The sequence below is a fragment of the Nematolebias whitei genome, chromosome 18, assembly GCF_014905685.2.
Source record: "Nematolebias whitei isolate Nwh7 chromosome 18, NemWhi1, whole genome shotgun sequence".
Classification (NCBI taxonomy): domain Eukaryota; kingdom Metazoa; phylum Chordata; class Actinopteri; order Cyprinodontiformes; family Rivulidae; genus Nematolebias; species Nematolebias whitei.
The window spans coordinates 30,527,500-30,548,030 of NC_056515.1; the positions used below are offsets into that span (position 1 = coordinate 30,527,500).

At 36.9% G+C, this 20,531-nt stretch overlaps 2 protein-coding genes across 2 annotated transcripts in view; one reads left to right on the forward strand and one right to left on the reverse strand.

The window, feature by feature from the left end:
* nnt (nicotinamide nucleotide transhydrogenase) overlaps positions 1-11,311 on the reverse strand; it is a 24,145-nt gene extending 12,834 nt beyond the window's left edge. Inside the window, exons 1-12 of the mRNA XM_037692327.1 lie at positions 11,283-11,311; positions 9,647-9,861; positions 7,420-7,649; positions 7,050-7,267; positions 5,897-5,984; positions 5,674-5,762; positions 4,911-5,098; positions 4,456-4,589; positions 3,952-4,143; positions 3,220-3,373; positions 1,713-1,874; positions 666-776 (exon numbers count right to left, since the gene is read on the reverse strand). Of these exons, the coding sequence (XP_037548255.1) occupies positions 666-776; positions 1,713-1,874; positions 3,220-3,373; positions 3,952-4,143; positions 4,456-4,589; positions 4,911-5,098; positions 5,674-5,762; positions 5,897-5,984; positions 7,050-7,267; positions 7,420-7,649; positions 9,647-9,800 (1,720 nt within the window). The 5' untranslated portion in view covers positions 9,801-9,861; positions 11,283-11,311. The remainder of the gene's footprint in view (positions 1-665; positions 777-1,712; positions 1,875-3,219; positions 3,374-3,951; positions 4,144-4,455; positions 4,590-4,910; positions 5,099-5,673; positions 5,763-5,896; positions 5,985-7,049; positions 7,268-7,419; positions 7,650-9,646; positions 9,862-11,282) is intronic.
* Positions 11,312-15,480: 4,169 nt separating this feature from the next.
* The window catches only part of ccdc80l2 (coiled-coil domain containing 80 like 2), a 7,565-nt gene continuing 2,514 nt past the window's right edge, over positions 15,481-20,531 (forward strand). Inside the window, exons 1-8 of the mRNA XM_037692684.1 lie at positions 15,481-16,031; positions 16,127-16,215; positions 16,353-16,526; positions 16,600-16,751; positions 17,839-18,144; positions 18,258-18,498; positions 18,675-18,831; positions 19,925-20,061. Of these exons, the coding sequence (XP_037548612.1) occupies positions 15,695-16,031; positions 16,127-16,215; positions 16,353-16,526; positions 16,600-16,751; positions 17,839-18,144; positions 18,258-18,498; positions 18,675-18,831; positions 19,925-20,061 (1,593 nt within the window). The 5' untranslated portion in view covers positions 15,481-15,694. The remainder of the gene's footprint in view (positions 16,032-16,126; positions 16,216-16,352; positions 16,527-16,599; positions 16,752-17,838; positions 18,145-18,257; positions 18,499-18,674; positions 18,832-19,924; positions 20,062-20,531) is intronic.

Genomic DNA, 20,531 nt, shown 5'->3' on the forward strand with positions numbered 1-20,531 from the left:
TTTTTTTGTTGATTTGCTTTGTTTTGTTTTTTTGAATGTCCAGAGGACCAGATTTAACTTTTTTAGACAACTTATTTATGTTTTTCCCCACTTTATTAGGCATATCTGGACTGATGCGACTTATTCGGCGGTGTGACGTGTACGGCGGAAAATACGGTAATCAAATATAGTGCCACAGCTCTTAAGATATACCTATTTTAAAGCAGGACTGACAGCATGCACTTGAAATTAAAACCTTTTTCAAAACATTTAAACAGACTGAACAGGTCTTTTCTGCCAGTCATTCGTTTGCTTTAGTCGGACTCTTCCCCTAATTCCCAGCTGTGAGCTAATAGGAAAAATTCAAGCACACAAGAACACCGAGTTTCCCAGGACTATTAGAGTGAGGAGTATTTTAATGACTTCAGAAACATTTTATCATTTTAATGAGAATTATTAAAAGTAAAAAAAAAAAACATGGATGTGTGTGGTCCAAGCCAGAATCATTGACTCTGGCTTGAGCAGATGGGTACACAAAGGGAAGCTGCAAAACTTGTGTTGAAACGTTGTTTTTGTACAATCAATACAAAATACCTCAATCATCAGGCTGAGTGGATGTTTTATTGGCTTGAGGCTGCTGTAAATGGCAGGGATCACTGCAAGGTGCCTCTGCTCGGGTGACTCACCAGCGATGTTGACTGAAGAGATGAAGGCGGCGAGAACAGCCAGTGTCTGCGCAGTATTAGATGGGAAGTAGCCGCCTCCCATCAGGGACAGACCACCCACAGCCGTCAGACCTGCAGACAACATATATGTCAGTGTTTATGACATTACATTGTCCATTAAATAATACCAAGAAGCTTGGGATTAAAAAAACAACAAAAAAAAAAACAATCCGAAACTCTAAACAATAAATATATCATTAAAGTTAATATTTATTAGATTTGTTTAACAGCCACTCCTACAGACTTTGTGCTTAGAATCCAGTTTGCCTGCCGGAATGGAAAAAACTAATAACGGAAGATACAGTGATAAAAAGAGATTAAAAAGGCAAAGGAGAGTTGTGTGTGTGTTTTAACCAAAAGTGGCTAAGGGAACCTTGATAACATCATTCCTGTAACGATTTACAGGTGGTAAGATGCAACGCTGAGAGCCTGGGTTCACACAAACATGAATGCAATTTAGGGTGACTGACAGGTGTGTGTGTTTGTGTTGGACATATACAATTCTAAATTAGACTTTTGTTAGAAGAAGTGGAAATTTTTACCATTTTTCTGCCAAAAAACAGTTTTAAAATCAAGTTTGTTTATCAGGTTTTAAGTAGAGCTTTAAATGTTGCCAAACATAATTTATCAACTTTTATTATGTAATTACAAGCTCATTTAAAACGTGTAACAAAATCAAAGAGATGATCACAGCAGGCAACAACAAGTAATGTAAAAGGAGACAATCGGAGAGAACCACAAGTTCAAACATCTGTGCTTAAAAGGAATGAACACCTGAAAATGTCAAACCTGCATTTTTTTTTTTTTTTTTAGAAAGTTACACTTTAATTACAACGTTATCAATAGATTGGAATGGAATCATCTTTACTGTTACTGAAGAACTGCTACAAAACAAAATTGGGAAGATTAAATATTGCACTATATTGGGAATACTGAATAAATATTGCACACGTATATAGTTATACGTATTTAGGCAATGAGTCATTTTGCCCTTTTGACATCACCAACCTGAGATGGCATTGGTGACAGACATGAGAGGTGAGTGCAGAGCAGGAGTGACTCCCCACACTGTGTGGTATCCCACGATACCAGCAAGCCCGAAGGTGGTGACTATCTGGGTGAAGGCGGCATTAGGAGCCGACAAGCCCAAACCCAGCAGGGTGCCGATACCTGGTACAAAAAGAGAGAAAACAGAAAACTAGAACAAAAGAGACAACTTGAACTGTCTGTTCAGCATATTTAAGTAGCAGATTATTATAAAACGTCACATTCACTGGGAACTTCCTGACTTAGGTCTAAAAGTTCACCAGAGATGTTTCATTTTACACAAAAGTTACAACTCAAAAATGTTACTGCTTTCATTCTTAACATCTCTAACAATCACAGCACCGCAGTCAAATATTATAAAAAAACTGATCATGTCAATATAATTGCAATAATTTATTACATTCATATAAACAGCTGGGTAAAACTTAAGAATCAACATACTGGAGGCGACTGACTGGAAGAGTTTACACTTTTTATTGGACTTTCTCTTTTTTTAATCATCTGCTACAGACAAATATTTAATATGCATTGTTTTTATTTTACAGTTTTTAAGAGAATGCTGTATTTATGTTCTTACCTCTTATTAAATGTAAATTAATTAAATATATAAATTAAATCCTATTCATGTGTCACTTTCATCACTTTTTGTCTGTCTAAACAGATCTTACTTGTAAATGTCTTCGAGGCTCAATGTGATTTATCCGTCTAAATAAAGGTTGAATGAAAAATGCAAGAATTAAGTAAAATGCTGTTTGTTGGAAAACATACTTTAACAGTAGAATAAAAATTCAGTTTGAGATTCAGTTCGAGCAGTATGTTGTATTTAGAAGATTGCCCAATTTATAAGCAATGGATGAATTTATCACATAATAGATACATGGACCGTTTCCCTTTAACCCCATAGTGCAAGTACAATAATAAAAAATCTATTTATTTTGGTTACTATTGACAAATGCAGTAAATTTTTGTTAGAAGAGCAAACGTAAAAATATTTTCCATCATGGGCAGTCATCTAAAATGAATTTAAAAGGCTACAGTGCACAAATCATAAAACTAAAGTTTCTCAGAAAAGTAAAACAGTAGCTGTGAGGTAGTACTGAGTGTGAACCACATTAACTAAATGTGGTTCACTTACAGAGCACTGTGAAGCCCTCACTGAACTTCAAACAAACAGCATGAAACCATTTTTACAATGTGCACTTCCTCACACTAACAGGGTGCCTGTGTATGTGAGACTCGCAATGTGCCTGTCACTTCTCATCTCCTGCACAAATTCCAGCAGCGACTTAAAAAGCAGCTTGTTAACCCATCCTTCACCCTAAAGGAGACCTCAAACTCCCTGAAAACCTGCAGCTGAAATGTAAAACTAATAAGTCGTCTCTAAATGTATACTTTACTCTGACTTGTCATCTTCCTGTTTCTTATTTGTAATAGAGAATACATTTCAGAACCCTTTGTGGCTTCTAACCTCCGGTGTAAATGCCAGCACTGGTGAGTGTAGCCCTGAAAGGAGAGATCTGTGATGCCTTCTCTGCCTTCAGTTCCTGGACCGTCTTGGATTTAGGAGGAGCTGCAGTGGGCACGTTGTTAGGCTGGGGAGCGGGGAACAGGTTCTTTCCATTCTAGAGGTGAAAATAAATAAAGTGTTATAATACAAAAAAAAACGTTAAAATAAAAGCAGTCCTACAAATGTGTGGCATCTTTTGAAAAATCACCAGACAAAGTGGTGTAAATTGAATAATAACTATAAGGGATGCTCCATTTTGATTTTAAATATCAGGTAAGTCTCCCAATGAAGACATTTTTTACTGAAAAGTTTAAATATGCAGTGAACATATTCACTCAGCTACTCAAGCTAATGCTCTGTTAAAAGCACAGGAAGGTGAAGGTTGCTTCTTTTTCTCAGAAGAATAAAACCGAGTCACTCAAGATGGAATTATAGGTTTTTACCACCTTCAGCAGCCAAGTTCAACCTTTCTCTTTTATAATAAATATGCAACATAATGCCACTTGGACTGTGAAAAAACAGTTTGTCATCATCAGTAAGATATTTTTTTATCACAGTTTTTAAGCAAATGAGAACAGTAGTATGTAATCCTACAGTGACATCTAGTGGCAAAGTCAGGTACCAACACCATTCATTAAACTTCACTGCATCCCAGACTTCCTCCATTGCTCCATCTTATTATTTATGTTATACCTGCATGACAACAGATCCTCTGACAACATGATCCATGGTCCCATAGTCAAACACGTCCTTGACATCGAGGTAGAAGTTCTCCTTATCTGGGCTGATCGCTCGCAGCAGCTTAGTGATGTTGTTGGAATACAGAGTGCTGGACTGTGTCGGTAAACGGCTGGGGATGTCTGTGTAGCCAATGTGGGTCACTCCCTAACAAGAAACATGGTTAAATAAATACATTAAATAACAACTAAATATATAAGGGAAGCATTAACTTATTTTGGGTCTGAGAATATTTGAAAGGAATCAAAGTCAACTTTATTGTCAAAACTGCAATATGTACAGGACATACACAGGGTTGAAATTACATTACTCTCAGACCCCTGGTGCAGCAATAACCATTAAACATTAAAACATTTCATAAACATGAGCATAAAATGAAATAATAAAAGTATGATACTGTCCTAAATTTTAGTATAGCAGTATAAAAATATATATCTATAAAATAAAATGTACACTGACCTTGTATACTGACAGTTCTCCTGGAACTGTGGTCTCGATGTTTCCACCAGCTTCAGCTGCTAAGTCCACCACCACCGAACCATCCTTCATGCTCTCTACCATTGGTTTGGTGATTAGGATGGGGGCCCGCCTCCCTGCAAAGTTAATATCAGAAGACAAACACGAGAGTGTTAATGATGAGATGAAAAACAGATTTAAATATTGTTACTTTTGTATTTAATGAAGGTTATGCTTCAATTCAAATGAAATATGTAGCAACTGTGACTGACTGAGCTCACTGTAGTTACATACAAATCTGACATAAAAAATGTCTTGGCGCATTCAAGTTTTTATTTGATAAGTAATTTTTTTGCAGCACGTCCTTAATTTAAATGATCTCTAATTGCCTTCAAACACTGTAGCATGAACATTTAGAATTAAAGAGTGAAAACATGTGTTTCTGCAAATGAACATACCAGGAATAAGAGCAGTACTGATGACGATGTCCACTTCCTGACACTGTTTGGCAAACAGCTTCATCTCTGCCTCGATGAACTCTTTTGACATTTCCTTGGCGTAACCTCCTTGACCTTCTCCTGACTCCTTTATGTTCACCTCCAGCGGCTCTGCACCAAGAGATTTAAATTGCTCCAAAGCTGCAGCTCTAAAAGAAAAAGGAAATGTTTTGGAAACTACTTTTGAAATGTCTGTCATAAAATATCTGAACAAGCTCATCTAAAATGCATGTTGCATGTGATACAATGTTGAATATTTAGTTAAATTCAAATCGCTTTATTTGTTCCCAATTTAAACAGATTAATTATGCAAAAATCTTGAATTTGTTCATTTAAATTATCAGGTATTTTTATTTTGTTGTTTAATTTAGAGTAAGAACATTTGTTATGTTAACAAAATTAATTTTAAAGACAAGCGTACATCAAAAAATCATTAAAGTATTTTAGATTACTTTAATTTTCAGATGAATCAAAACGAAAAACAAAGCTAAAATTTTAAAAGAAGTGACATCGTAAACAACAGTAAAAAACGAAAGTTGAGTTGCATACAAATAGAAAAACAGAAAATTAATATTGATTCAAAAAGCTGCAATTTCTAAAACATCACTAAAATCATCTCTTATTACACTAAAAAACAGCAAGTAGAAATTTGAGCAGTATAAATCTGTATAATTGTGTAAATGTAATTTTCCCGCCACTGATTTAAACCAATAAAATGACAAACCTAGTATCAAAACCTCTGACAATGGCTCCCATAGACCTGGCGGTACCAGCTGCTGCCAGACCGGCTACACCTCCTCCAATAATCAGCACCTGCTCACAAACATGCACAGAAAACAACTTCAAGTGAACAATATAAAAATGCAACATGTTTACAGCTAAAACTGCAATAGATGGTTTCACATATACAAAATTACAAGTACAGCACACACACACACATTACACACCTTAGCGGGTGGCACTTTCCCAGCTGCTGTGATTTGTCCCGTGAAAAATCGCCCAAAGCTGTTAGCTGCCAGCACAACTGACTTGTACCTGGAGGAAATACATAAATACATACATAAATAAATGAAAGAAAAGAAAAAAATAATAATAAATAAATAAATAAATACATACATAAATAAATGAATGAATAAATAAATAAATGAAAAAATAAATAAATAAATACATACATAAATAAATGAATAAATAAATAAATGAAAGAAAAAAATAAATTAATTAAAAATAAATAAATAAATACATACACAAATAAATGAATGAATAAATAAATGAAAGAAAAAATAAATAAATGAAAGAACTAAATACATACATAAATAAATGAATAAATAAATGAAAGAAAAAATAAATGAAAGAAATACATACATAAATATATAAATGAAAGAAAAAATAAATACATACATAAATAAATAAATGAAAGAAAAAATAAATAAATGAAATAAATAAATACATACATAAATAAATGAAAGAAAAAAATAAATGAAATAAATACATACATAAATACATACATATATAAATAAAATAATAAATAAATGAAAGAAATAAAATAAATAAATAAATGAAAGAAATAAAATAAATAATGAAAGAAAGATAAATAAAAAAGCCATATATATATATATATATATATATATGGGTTTTTTTTTTTTAAATCAAGTGCCAGCCATCTAAAAGTTGTTTACACTTTTTTTGGTGAACTGTCAAGAAAACATGCTTGAAAAGTAATGTGACAGGAAAATTTGCAAAGACAGAATGGTACCATTGCTAGTGTGTTATAATTCAAAGTCATTTGAAAAAGCTGAGTGTTCACATGCACTCTACATACAGCAAGTTAACACTTTCTTTCAATTTGTCTTATGCTCCTTTAAAATGCCCCATTTTAACTTTTATGTGTATCTGCTGCAAATAAAACTTCAAAAATGTTGCTTTAAAACATGGAAAGTTAAAGATATATCAAGTCAACAAATATTGTGTTGTGACAATATTAAACTAAAATGAAAATGGGACCAATACCATTTGAAAACTATGTTTTGACCAACACTCAAGCTTAAATAAAAAAAAACAAGGTTGTAGATGGGGCCTGAAACGAAGTTATTGTGTACACACCCTGCAATGTTTGCCATTGAGCTCAGTGCATCAAAACCCTGAGCGATGGTGACTCTGGGCACCTGGTCCATAGCCAGAACTGTGGCTCTTTTCTGGGACAGCATGTCCATCAGCTCGGGGTTCTGAGCTGGGTAGATGAAACTGAGTAAAGTCGCTGCGTCCTTCATCATCTCCACTTCATGAACACCCACGGCTGGGTTAAATGTAGGAGCACGGACCTGGAGAAATACAAATCCGGAGAAGATAAAAACAAAGATGGGCTATTACTATTGTACAAAACAGATACTAAAATCATATCATATGAAACCATATTAAATATTAGCTTTACAGCAAAAAGAAAAACACTGACATATATCATTTTAAAATCTACCTTAACCAACAGATCAGAGGCCAGAACGTCTTCTATGCCTTTAATTGTTGCTCCAGCCTGAGAGTACATTTCATCGGGGAACTTGGAGGAGTCTCCGGCTCCAGACTCCACGACAACGTTGAAGCCCTGTTTGATGAGAGCCTGAACACCAGCAGGAGACAGCGCCACACGACGTTCATTCTGGAAAATTTCTTTGGGAACTCCAACTGTGAGCTGCTTGTATGGGATTCCTGCAGAGGCAACAAACAAACAAACAAATGCAAGATAAGCGACAACTGCTCTTTTATTCACATTTCATGACTAACTCGTGAAAAATACAAACAATACTCTGGGCAATTACCGTAGTTTGAACTTCTGACCTTCTTAAAACTAGTATTAGTCAAAACATGCCACTAAAGAGTTTAAAATCCCATTCATGAGGACTTACACATGCTGTATTTAACAATATTCTACTAGTAGACATGAATCTGGGAATTTTCTTTTTATTATTAAAGAGAAAAAAGCAGGTCACATGCTTTGGTGACTGTAATGGAAAATCCCACATCAGCTTTTTCTCTGTTGCTTCTTCTACACAAACAAAAGAGCTTGATGTCTTTTCTCCTGCTCAACCTGCAGTGACGACCCATTCTCTCTCAACAAGTTGTGTGAGGATGTTGTGAGAAAACAAAACCTGAATAACTTAAAGCGTCTAAAACCCCAAATACCAGCTGTTTAAATGATTGTCCCTGTCCGTTAAATCTAAAGGACACCAAGTTCCAGGATTGATATTGTCAGTCTCAGAAAATATGACAAAGTTGGTTCCAGTTCATTAATTTTAACAGCTCAATACCCCACACGGGTCAAACCAGAGGTCACAGCAATGTCACATCTACACAATGCATGTACCTTTCCTTTATAACACTTTAGGCTGACAGTTGTGCATTCAGAATGGAAACAGTCAGCTGTTCCTAATGGCTGAACTGTGTTAGCCCCTGTCACTATGAACCAGAAAGAGAAAAACATCGGCACAACGCAGCACACACAGACACAAATCTACTGAAACCAGCTGGTACCAGATTCACAGCACCCACACTTCCTGTCTGGTCAAAGTGTGAAGAGAATAATTCCTGATGGCAGAAGTAAAGTGACACTGAAGACGGCCCTTTGTTTGGTTTAATTTCTCATTCTGATGCCAAAACAAAGAAATAATGTTGTGACAACATCTAAAATGTGCCTGATGAATTTCATCATATATTGAGTCTCTGATTTGTGCAATGTGTAACTTCCAACAGAAAGAAAAACTGCAGGCTATCCAAGGGCCAAAGCAATTTTTTTATGATCTCCTGGTAATTTGCTTTCACATGAAACCTTCTATAAAACCTGTAACAAAGTCTAACTGCCTAATCTGCAGTTCGAGGCACTGCACCGGGTTAGAAATGCTTTAAATTAATGTTTCAACTCAAAACTGTCAGTTTTCACGTGTTTTTATTTTCTGCACCTCGTGAAAAAGGTGGATACGTTCGTTATTACAAACTCTAAAATATGTTTTTCTTCAAAGCTGCAACTCGAGATTCAAATTAGACTTGTTTTTAATGCTTGAGCCACCATTAAATGTAGTATTTGTGAATACGTTATAGCATGTTTTCAAAGTTAAACATTACAAATTAGTTACTAGCAATTAAAAAAAAAAAATCAGTTTAAAGCAAGTTGGTGTGTTTACTTTAAAAGGTTAATAATTTCAGCAAAAATGTAATCAAATAATCATACACTAACAACTTTAAATGCAACTTTATTTTAAATACATAAAACAACTATTAAAAGATTAATTTGTGAGATAATTCTAATATCTAAACTGTGCAGCAACGTTAAATCCTTCATAGTACAAAAACAACCTAATCAATAGTTGTAAGAAATCACTCAGGCTGTCAGATCAAATGTCTATGATTTGATGTAGTGCTATCAAAATGGTTTTTTTTTTAACTGCTGTATTTACTCAGGACGATCACAACCTGCATGTTTTATTATAAGAAGTCTAAAATAGATGCTGGTATTGGCATTTTGTAGCAGCAAATATCACAAGAACTCAGGAGGGAGCATTCATTGAAACATTACATCATCATTTAGTGCAGTACATTTATTCATTTCAAACCAGAAAGCTTGTGATTTTGTATTTAAAGATGCATTAGACTGTTTAAAGAAATAATTATATTTATATATGCTTCTACCTAATCAGTGCGCAGCGTCCTACCTAGACTTGCACTCCGCCAAAGAGCTTGATGGGTCCTAAAAGAACGTACGCAGGTGGATTTGATTGCAGAGCTGCCGTGCACCTTCACGCAGGAGATGCTGCTGAGCAAAGGGGCCGAGCAGTTGACTGCCACGACACGCAGGAGGGTCGCCATGGTGCACGCACTCCCGACACTCGCACTGCAGGGGACCTCAACAGGACATGCAGCAGCCCTCCTGGAGAGAAGACATGTTGCATGATGGCAGATGAGAGGGAAGTATGGTTATAGAGATAGGACACACAAAAAAAACAGTTGTGCACAAGTGAGAAACTATAATTGTCGGTATGTTTTACAAAACTACCAGCTGACTGCACACACAAAAAAAAACTCTACTCCCTTGAAGATGCACAGACAGAATGCATGATTTATAATCCTGCAACAGGGCACAATCATTCCCACGTAGCTTATACCAAAATATAGACACAAGTAACTTAACATCTCTTCTGTATATCATCATGAGAGGAAAAAAAGACCATTCAGATATCCATGCATACTTTGCAGTTCTTTAAATTGCAGCTCTGTGGCTAAAGGAGTCAACAGCATGTGGGATTGCATGTTTACTCTGAAATGAGATAAAGGGACTGGGATAAATTGGTGTTGGTGACTGGTGTGGTGTGGTTTAATCCAGAATTTACTGGATTGCTTGAAACTTTTCTTTGACCCAAATGACATAACTTGTACAGGTCAGAGACATATCAATGAAAGCAAAAAGAGCAAAAAGTGATGAAAGTTAACTTTAAAGCAGAAAAATGCACCATTTAACTTTTATATTCAACTTCACTTTTCTACGGTTTGTCAAGTAAAACTGGGTTGATTTACACTTTGTTTTAATTTCTATTTTTAGGTTATGATCATTGTTTCTTAAGATTTTTAGAGGCTATTTTATGTTCAATCACAACGATTTTTAAGTTTTTACTAGTAATACCAATTGTTTTTTTTACTTTATTGAGCCGCACACACAAAAAAAACTTTTGGTTTTACACAATAATAAGGAAATCTGATCATAAGAAAACTGGATAAAGCGTACAAGATTGAATGTAAAAGAAAACTACAATGACAGCTGTAACAGTACAACTTATAAAAATGTCAAGTCACGTCTCCTTTTTTTTTCTAGCAAATCACTTTACAGTCAAAGAAACGTGGCTGTCCATATGTTGTCATTTATTTAATAAACCTTTTAAATAAAGTGCGTGCAGAGAAACAACCCGGGCAGAAACTAAGCTCTGGCTAACGGGTCCTAGTTCACTTATAAGTTAGCCTTGAGGGACTCGTTCATTCATAATAATGCCTTCTGCACAACTTGAAGTCTTGATGTGTTTTGGACAACACAGTTCTCATTATGTTCCTCTGTGAGAAGCTTTCATCTAAGCGGACATCTCTTTTCTCTGTCAGTCTCCTGAGGAGAGCCGTAGCTAACATGCTAACAAGCTAACCGGCGGGCTAGCTTGAGCTGAGAAAAAGTCACAATTGTGTCTTTGTTGTGAGCGACGTGTAAGTAAGCAAAAAGACACATGCTCAACTACTGAATGCAAAATGAAACAAACACAACAATGAAAAGTGGGAGCAGTGAGGTTAATGCCGAATAACTCGACTGACCTTTGAAAATACTCCCGGCTCTGCAGCGCAGGCGAACTTACGGCAACCCGGAAGGAGTTTGTTAAATTGCGCACGGCTCAAAGGAGGTAACTTTGTATCTATGTGACCTGATGCGGTGCCAACTACAAATATGTCATGTTTAATACAGCACACTGTGCAAATATATTTGATACAGTCCCACTGTGTTGATTAAAAGATAAAATGCATCCTAAAACTGAATAAAAAAAGGTTGAATGAATCAAGCCAATAATTTGCAATTCATCGTGTTACCACGAGAGGGTGCACTATTGCTCTATTTATTTTAAATCAACAGCTGTACACGTGTTCAATTCGGTTTCTAAATTCCAGTTTATTAAACGCAGTTTATTAATTAGTTGTCAAGCTTTTTTTTACCTTGAGAAATTTGCACTATCTTGATATATATATATAATCAAACTAGGGCATACTGCGTTTTTATCTGCACACATGCTGTGCAGCCATGCAGTCAAAATACTTCACCCCCCTGTGAAAAATATGTCAATTTGCATTTCTTTTGAGTATCGCAGAATAAAACGTTCTTGCTTCAATGTGTACTCTGTGGCACTACAATGCACACAAAGTTGAAATAATAAAGATCACAAAAGCAGTCAAACAGATCCTATTTTCATATTAGTTTTAAAAAGCTGAAGATTGCTCAGGTTGGGCAACCTTAGCTCAGCTTTGTTGCCCAATAATCTCAAACCATATGAGTTATGGAAATATGTTTGTTTTTCTTAAACTTTTGTTTGATCCACATTTCACCCTCTTTTTGGACTCCTTTCTTCCAGCCAGCCATGGTACTTCAAAATGAGCGACAAGTCAAGTTCAGATCCTTTTGCTTGACGTGTGATTTGCAGTTTGGGAAAATAAAATAAAGAATATTGCTTCCAACACACTCAGATAAAAAGTAAGTTCTACAATTTATCCATCTTTAAATTGATTTCGATGTCAGCCACACATCACACACATGTGAGCAGACTTTGAGCTTGTGTTTGAACGAAATGGTTCATGTTGCATCTGTTTGATTGTGAAAACTAGAATTCTGACACAAGAAATCCAGTCCATGCCCATTTTACCCAGTCTGATCCTGAATAAGCTCAGGGACAAAAACAACAGCTGTGTTTTTGCATCCTAAATATGATTTATTTTGTTGTTCACTTTGCATTTTAGTTGCATTCATAGTTGCAATGAAACTTGTCCACTGACAAGTTTTCTTCAGTTGGTGCAGTTATTTCCACCATAGAATCACGTCTGGTTTTAATGAACGACGTTCTGAAGATTACAGCCACAATAATATTCAGTTTTGTTATCTACATACAGATTTTACTCTGGTTTCAGTGAATTCGTTTAATGATTTTCATTAAAGGGATATGTTTCTTTGTGTACAAGATCGCCAACAGAACAGTAGGATTCTAATACACGCTTTCTCACACATGCTGCTCATCTGTTTCACTTTATCAGGCTCAGAAAGTGGAATGCATTGTTGTTATGCCTGATCCTCGTATAACATTTCACCCTCAGACAGCTCCTCTGCATGTCTTCTGTGGTCATCTGTTTTAACCACAGTCTTCAGTTTTAGTCTGTGCCTTTTTTCCCTTCTTCGTCTTTTATTCAGTTTTAGTTCACTTTCTGACTGTAAGCCATCTTAAAACATTACATTTCAAAATTAACAAGTTTATCTTCCCATCAAGCATTTTTGTCTCTGACAGTTCATGACAGTTTTACTTTTCATTGTTCTACAATTAATGAGGAACAAGCATCCTTTATAAATTTCAAATGTTGAAAGAAAAGAAAATGCAACTTTGGCACTTAATTTTCACATTGCATTAGAGAATCAACATGCATATGATTTCTTCTATTATAAAAGGACCAACTCAATTGCGGGGATATGACAATGCAAAAGTGATTGTTCTGCAGTCAGGATGTTGGCAGAATGATGATCAGCACCTTCACATGTCAAGTGTCTTTGGGCAAATCTTCGAACACTACGTTGCCCCATTTGTTCACGGTAATGCTCATCTAGTGAAGAAAAATCATACTGGGTGCAATAAACAGTGTGGTTAGAGGTGCAGCATGAATAAATGTGCAAAAGAGTGAATTAGAAACTTGTCTTTTATAGAACTTAAATAAGAGGCAATTCATGCTGTTCTATGATCTGTTGTATTTGTCAAACCCAATGTGCAGACAGGACTCAGGGAGCTTGAAGGGTAAAATAAAGAATAGTATTAATTTAACAAAAAGGCCGACGTGGCAGCATAAACTTACATGTGATATTAGCGAGACATGGAGGGAGATGGTGCATGACACCTTCACAGGACAATCCATGGGCAGGGGAGCAACAACAAGATGCAGAACTTATAGGGATGCTAACGAGGAGACGATCACAAACACCTGGAGAAGGACAGGGAGGGACAGGAGACAGAGGCAGGAGCTGATTACATGGGGGAAGAACACAGAGGAAGGCAGGAAAGATGGTACATAAACAAAAAAACACTCAGATCCTCTCACATCCATCCATTATCTTTATCCGCTTCTTCCTCTTTGGGTCACTGGTGCCCATGTCCAACTATCACTGTGTGAGAGTTGGGGGACACACTGGGCAGGTCTCCAGTCCATCACAGGGACACTTAGAGACAAACGAGACAAACAACCATTCACTCTCTCGCTCACACCTAGAGACAATTTAGAGTTACCAATCAGCCTAACATGCATGTTTTTGGTTTGTGGAAGGAAACCGGAGTACCTGGAGAAAACCCACGCATGCACGGAGAGAACATGCAAACTCCACCCAGAAAGGTTCCGGGCCAAGATTTGAACCTGCGACCTTCTCGCTGAGAGGCAACAGCTCTGTCAACTGCTCCACCGTGCCGCCCTGTTGCCACTTGTTGCAAAATGAGAACAAGAAATGAAGAGTCAAGCATTTTTATCTTGATCTAACTCTGGGGACCATTTGAATAATGAGTCTTCAGCTGTTTTTTGTTTTTAAGATGTTTGATCGGCTGTAAAGTTCAATTCTGGCCTGATAAATTCCCTAATGTAAGATAAATTATTTGATTTATTGTCAGTGCTTATAAAAGTTTTACCCTATTCCAATTTGTTTTTATGAGTACCAAAAAACTTTTTTTTTCCCCACAGGGATTTTAACTTAAATTACTCAAACACACCTCAATCTGATCTATTTACCAGAATCCAACCATTTTCTGCAAATTAAAGGCCTTTTGGTGTTCCTGTTTTTTTTTAGCTGCTCCATTCTGCAGGGGTCGGCACCACATACAAGCTCCCATGACAGATTTGGTGATTGTTTTACAACTGAAAGAAGGAAAAATGCTTCATTCTTCAAACATCCTTCTCTTCTTTACTGTCTTTATAGGCACTTTTTTTTTCCTCAGATTCACACCTTTGACCTGACGCTAACCGGATCTAATCTTCACCATCTGTTGCCCAGTTAGTGTCATTTATGACTTTACATTTAGTCACGCTGATGAGCAAACAGCTTTAAGGCTTTAATTATGTTTAAACCTGGGGTTCCCACTCTTCTTTCAGCAGTCATTTAAAATAATTTAGTAGTTTGTGATTAGGCATTAACTTAACAGCAGATATAACATTTAGTGCACAGTGAGCTAATCTTATCAGACTGATCTATTAAGCCAGTTTTTTTTATTTTATGGAATTTCCTGCAGGTGTAGGTTTGGCCTCTAAATTATGCATGGTGCAGCTGCCTCCATTCTCAGCAACGTTCTCATGAATGCTGTGCAACAACAAGCCTGTTATGACAAGTTCATGAGTGTGAACGAACACACGTGGGAGCACTGGAGTGTCTGTATCTGGCCTTGGATCCATGTTAGTGGTTACTGTTTGACTGAGAACAGACATGCAGCATCTCGTGAAGTGACACAGATAACGTGTCTCTGTGTGTGAGAGAGAGAGAGAAAAAGAAAAACAGAGAGAGAGAATGTGTGTTTTCTTTGCAAGAAAGCGCTTTGAAGTTGCAAAATTCCAGGAGTTTCCTGTTAACATGCCTGGACTTTAATGTGAACCAGGAGCCCCTCTTTCTCTCTCTCTAGAAGACGAGTGTCTCTGCAGTCAGTCTGAGACTGGTGAGAGGGAGTTAACATCACAACACACTTCGCTCTTCTTTTTTCTTTCAAGTTTCCAGGTTTGATCTGCTTTCACACAGACTGCTGCAACGTTCAGAGGAGCTCTGATTTTGGATTCAGATTATGGAAACTTCTCAGATGGACGTTTGATTGATTTTTCTTATTATTGTTGTTTTTTGTTTTTTTTTTCTTCACTGGCAAAGCTTTCCCGTTCGTCTCGGATGTAGCAAAAACTTCCCAAGAGCTAGCTGCGTTGAGAACACTACAAATGTGTTTTTGTGTTCCAGATGAGAATTTATGAGCTTTGGAATCGTTCCAATGTATCACCGATTCGATTCATCCATCATGTCAGGAAAGATGTTTCGTTTTCCTACCTCACACTATCTGATGTTAGCTGCTCTGTGGAGTCTCCTAAGCCTGGGTTCGCTTACCACCTGGCCAGGCATTCCTGGAAGCAAAGCAAAGGATCAGTTGGACCCGAATGTGAGAGACTGGGGGGACTACTCAGATATCCCTGATGGGATCCAACATGGACTGGGACTGGAAGAGGACAGAGAACCTGAAGACAACAGGGGTGCTGGAGAACCTTCATCGCATTTGGCTCCGGAGCTGGACTTTTTGGCGGACTTAGCAGGCAGGCGAAATAAACAAATTAAGCTATGCTTTTAATTTATTTATTTTTGTTCCATCCACTTAAAAATGTTCATGCACCTTTGATGCCCTCTCCAGGTAAAAAGCGTCTATGGGTGATAACAGCTGCATCACACAATGACCACTATCTTCAGATGATGGAGAAACAGTTGGAGGACATGGAGCAAGTACTATACTGATTTTTTTTATAATTCTAAAAGAAGCTCATGAACTTAAAAGGTTCTCTTTTAATTTGATCAGTTTAATTTCAAGATTTTACACCTTTTTACCCATTTGGGCGATTATCTTTCTCTGTATTTCTCAGAAAGGGCTGAACTGCCGTCTGGCAGAAAGAGACACCTTCATCATTACCATCATCCAGAATGCCATGATGGAAGGGCGAATCCAGAAAACCACTTTTCAAGGCGATGCCATAGTGGAGAGCCTGGATCCTGACACAGTCACCAAACTGCTTCACTACCTGGATCTTACCAGCCAAGTAAGCAAGTTTCTTGTCTGTTTACCCACATGTGTCAGAGTTGTTCGACTTCTGACTTAACCAATCATTTCAGGATCAAACTTTCACCATGCTGGTTATGAAGAAGAACCTCCAGGTCACTGAGCGCTTCCCCTATCCAGTTCGAGTTGAGGCAATTTTTGAGTTGATTGATCGGTTCCCCATGAGGAAGCTGGAGAAGATGACCAGAAAAGGATCTAACCTAAGGTTCTATATGTGTTTTGTTGTTTCAGGGTACTAATTTTACAAAGTCCTCCAGCAGTTCAGACCATGAAGGATCCATTTAGCTTATTATTCTACACATTGCCACAACAGGCTGGTGCTGGTGAACCCAGTGGTGCAGGCAAGCAAGCGAGGACTCATGATAATGTAAAATAAAGTATTTATTAGCAAAGCAAAAAGCTGACAGGGCAGCAAAACAAACATGGAATGATCAGGAGGTACTCACATAACAGACAGGTCATCACCAGTGAACAGAAGACAACGTCTGGACAAGGAGTGAGACAAACACACAGGCTTAAATACAGGAAAACACCAATTAGACAACGTGAAGACACCTGTGAGTAATCACAGATGCCAGAGACTGAGGACACAAGACATAAACATGACACAAGATGTAGCCAGATACTTAAACACAAATGCAAACATAAACACAACACCCGAAGGGCTAGACACCAAGGAACATAAACTACAACTCCTACACATGTCCATAAAAGGTTTTAAATTTCACATCATTTCACAATTTTGATTATTATTTTTTTTGGTCAACCTGACATGTCAATTGGACCATAACTGAATAATATCAACCATGTTTTTACAGTAGACACAAATAAAAAGTTCCTTGTTTCTGAGGGAAACTTTCTAACAACTAAGCTAGATTTTTGAATGAGCTGCAATACATATGGTGTATGTTTTGGGTTTTTACATTTATTTACACAAAAGATCATCTTAATAACTTTTATGCATTTTTTAAACATTACTAAGCTATTGTTAACAGATAAATGTCCATATCAAGACAGAAACTCAAGGAGTATACAAAGTATTAACATTTCACGATTTTACTTAAAAAAGCAAATATTCACATCAAACAATAATTAGATGAGCCTTATTACTTTACGCAGGGACTAAGTGAAATATGAAGTATTTATATTTTTTATTTGATTCCAGAGTTTCATAAAATGTACCTTTGGGCTCATTAGCTTGCAACAGCTTAAACTGACAGAACAGATTGAATGTGTGTCAAAATCATTAAACTATTTGTTGAAATTTAGTATTTTGTGTCTTTATGATTTAGGTGTAAAACGACTAAAAAGAAGGTGGTTGCCAAACGAAAAAAGATTGTTAAAAAGATGGTGCTGAACTCTCAGAGTGGAGGAAACATGACCACGTCGGTGCCTTCACAAAGGAAAACTTTGGACAAAAAAGCTGTGGTGAAGAGTAAAATCCAGGACATACTGAATGGTCGGTCGAGGTTTGTGATCCGTAAGGTAGCTGCTGGATCAACAAAAGGAAAGGAGTTGAGCAGTAACCCCTGGGGAACCTCTGAAATGTCCAGTCTGCCTTCTGCTCCAAAAAGTAACGAGGAAGTAAAAACAGACAAGTACTATATTTTCATGAGCTTTTGAATTGTATCTTGATTTATTCAGCAATCATAACTTATAAATGTATATCTTCTGATGGAATGTCAAAAAGGATTTATTTTTTGTTTTGCAGGCCTTCAACCACTGTCGATGAAAAAAAGAAACAAAATGGAGGGACAAACCCTGAAGATAAAGTTGAAGCGAATGAAAAAGTTGATTCCCAAAAAAAAGAGAGCCCAAAGAAAAAGGGCAAAGGGAAGAAAGCAAAGAAAGGGAAAGGGAGAGGGAAAAAGTCAAACAAAGAAGTTAGTGAAGAGGATAAAGTGATCATGGGGACGTTTTTGAACAGTTTAAGTGGGTCCAGAAGGCTGATGGTGAGAACTTAAATTTTTGTGAAAATTTTATTAACCTGTTTTTCTCTGCTGTCTGTGTGTCTCACAATGTGTTGCACAATGGTGAGCACACCGCATGCATTAAATACACTGAATTACACAACTGAGCCGGACTTTAGTGCAAACAAATGTGCCTTGCTTTTTTTTTTGTGCACAAGCTGATCTCAACGCCGAGCAGAGATGCAACACTGTTCATCCAGCAGACTGAGGAGAACGAGAAACAACGCTGTGAACTGGCTCTCAGGAAGATCACCGTGGCAACCATCGTGGGCGAAGGAAGTGACGCCACCATTAATCTGCAGCATCATCAGCTCGGTATGAAGTTTCGGTTACATAGATAATAATAACTAATAACATAGATATGTGCATCTAAAGGTTGTTTTGCTGCTAGATTTATCTCAAGTTCCCAGAAAATATAAAAGCGTTGTTGTTTCTCCCATTAGAATAAACTGAACCAGCGGTGGAGTATTATATTTTTTCACCATGGTATGACCAGAGGGAAATGTGGTACTTCAACAAAACACGACAAACAAACCAGTGCAGCCATTCTGATGGGTCTGTTCCTTTTACAAACACAATGAAGCTAAAAACTAAAGGAAAACACATATTGAGCATTTGCAAACTACTATACTGGTAAAATGGTGGTTACTGGAAATACAGTATCATGCTAGTACCAATACTGGTATTACAATACAGTCTGAAAGGAGAAAACATTTTTAAAACATGTTTAAAATATGTATTTATTAACAATTAACAATTTATTCTGATGTTTAAACAACAATTTAAAAAAATTTAAATTGATACAAAGAAGAATTTGCACGGCATACTTTTACGTTTTTCCTGAGGACATCATGTAGTTATGACTTTAAAATAGGGGATTTTTGGTCAGGATGTATTTAATCAAGTACAGCTTGTGTTTATGTTGAAATCAATATATATATATATGTTTTTAGTCAGTCTTTAAGAAACAGCAAATTTAAAAAAAAAGCCTCCATATTGTAACAATCTAATCTAAAAAAAAAAAAACAAGTAACTTATTTTAAAGTTACGCTCAAAGTAGTTCTGTGTTTATTTCCTTGATTATTCTAATGTTCTACACACATCATGGATCTCTCCACTTCTGGTTTGTTTAAAGTAAAGCTGCAGCTGCAACTGATTTTAGCAAATCTCTTTGTGTCACTACCAATAACTTTTTTTTACCACTCCTTTTAAATAGATTATGTCGTGAACTTCCCTGAAACTCCCGCACAAAGCAAACCTTTCAACAAACCAGCCATATGGCGCTTAGAGGAGGCTGTGATGTCAATCCCAGTGGGATGGATTGATCAGTGAAGGGCTGCACTCATGTTGTTTTAATCAACTTTGTTGGTTTGTTCTATTTTGTCGGTTTTGCATTTGTGTGTTTCAGAGTCAGAGTCTTCTCCCAGCGACTTATCAGAGTCCATCTTAGACCCTCGTCTGATCCCACTGTTGAGAGCAGAGCTCGGCTTGTCGTCTTCAGACCTTTTTTCTATGACAGTCACAGATTATGACATCAAGCCCAAAGTAAGAAAACGCATCCTTCAACCAAGCTTCTTTGATGACTTTATGTTTGGGTTGGACAGCCATGTTTGCTCTTTTTTGACAGTGATCTCACAAACATTCACTCCACAGGTAGATTATTAGAAACAAAACTAATCCTGAATGTCAATACTTATCAAAACTAAATATAGCTTTCAGCTTGCAGGATTTTTTTTTTTTCAATATATATTACAAATGGCAGCACGGTGGCACAACTGGTAGAGCTGCTGCCTCTCAGCGAGCAGGTCCCTGGTTCAAACCCCGGTCCAGGGGCCTTTCTGGGTGGAGTTTGCATGTTCTCTCCGTGCATGCGTGGGTTTTCTCCGGGTACTCCGGTTTCCTCCCACAGTCCAAAAACATGCATGTTAGGCTGATTGGTAACTCTAAATTGTCCCTAGGTGTGAGTGAGAGAGTGAATGGTTGTTTGTCTCGTTTGTCTCTATGTGGCCCTGTGA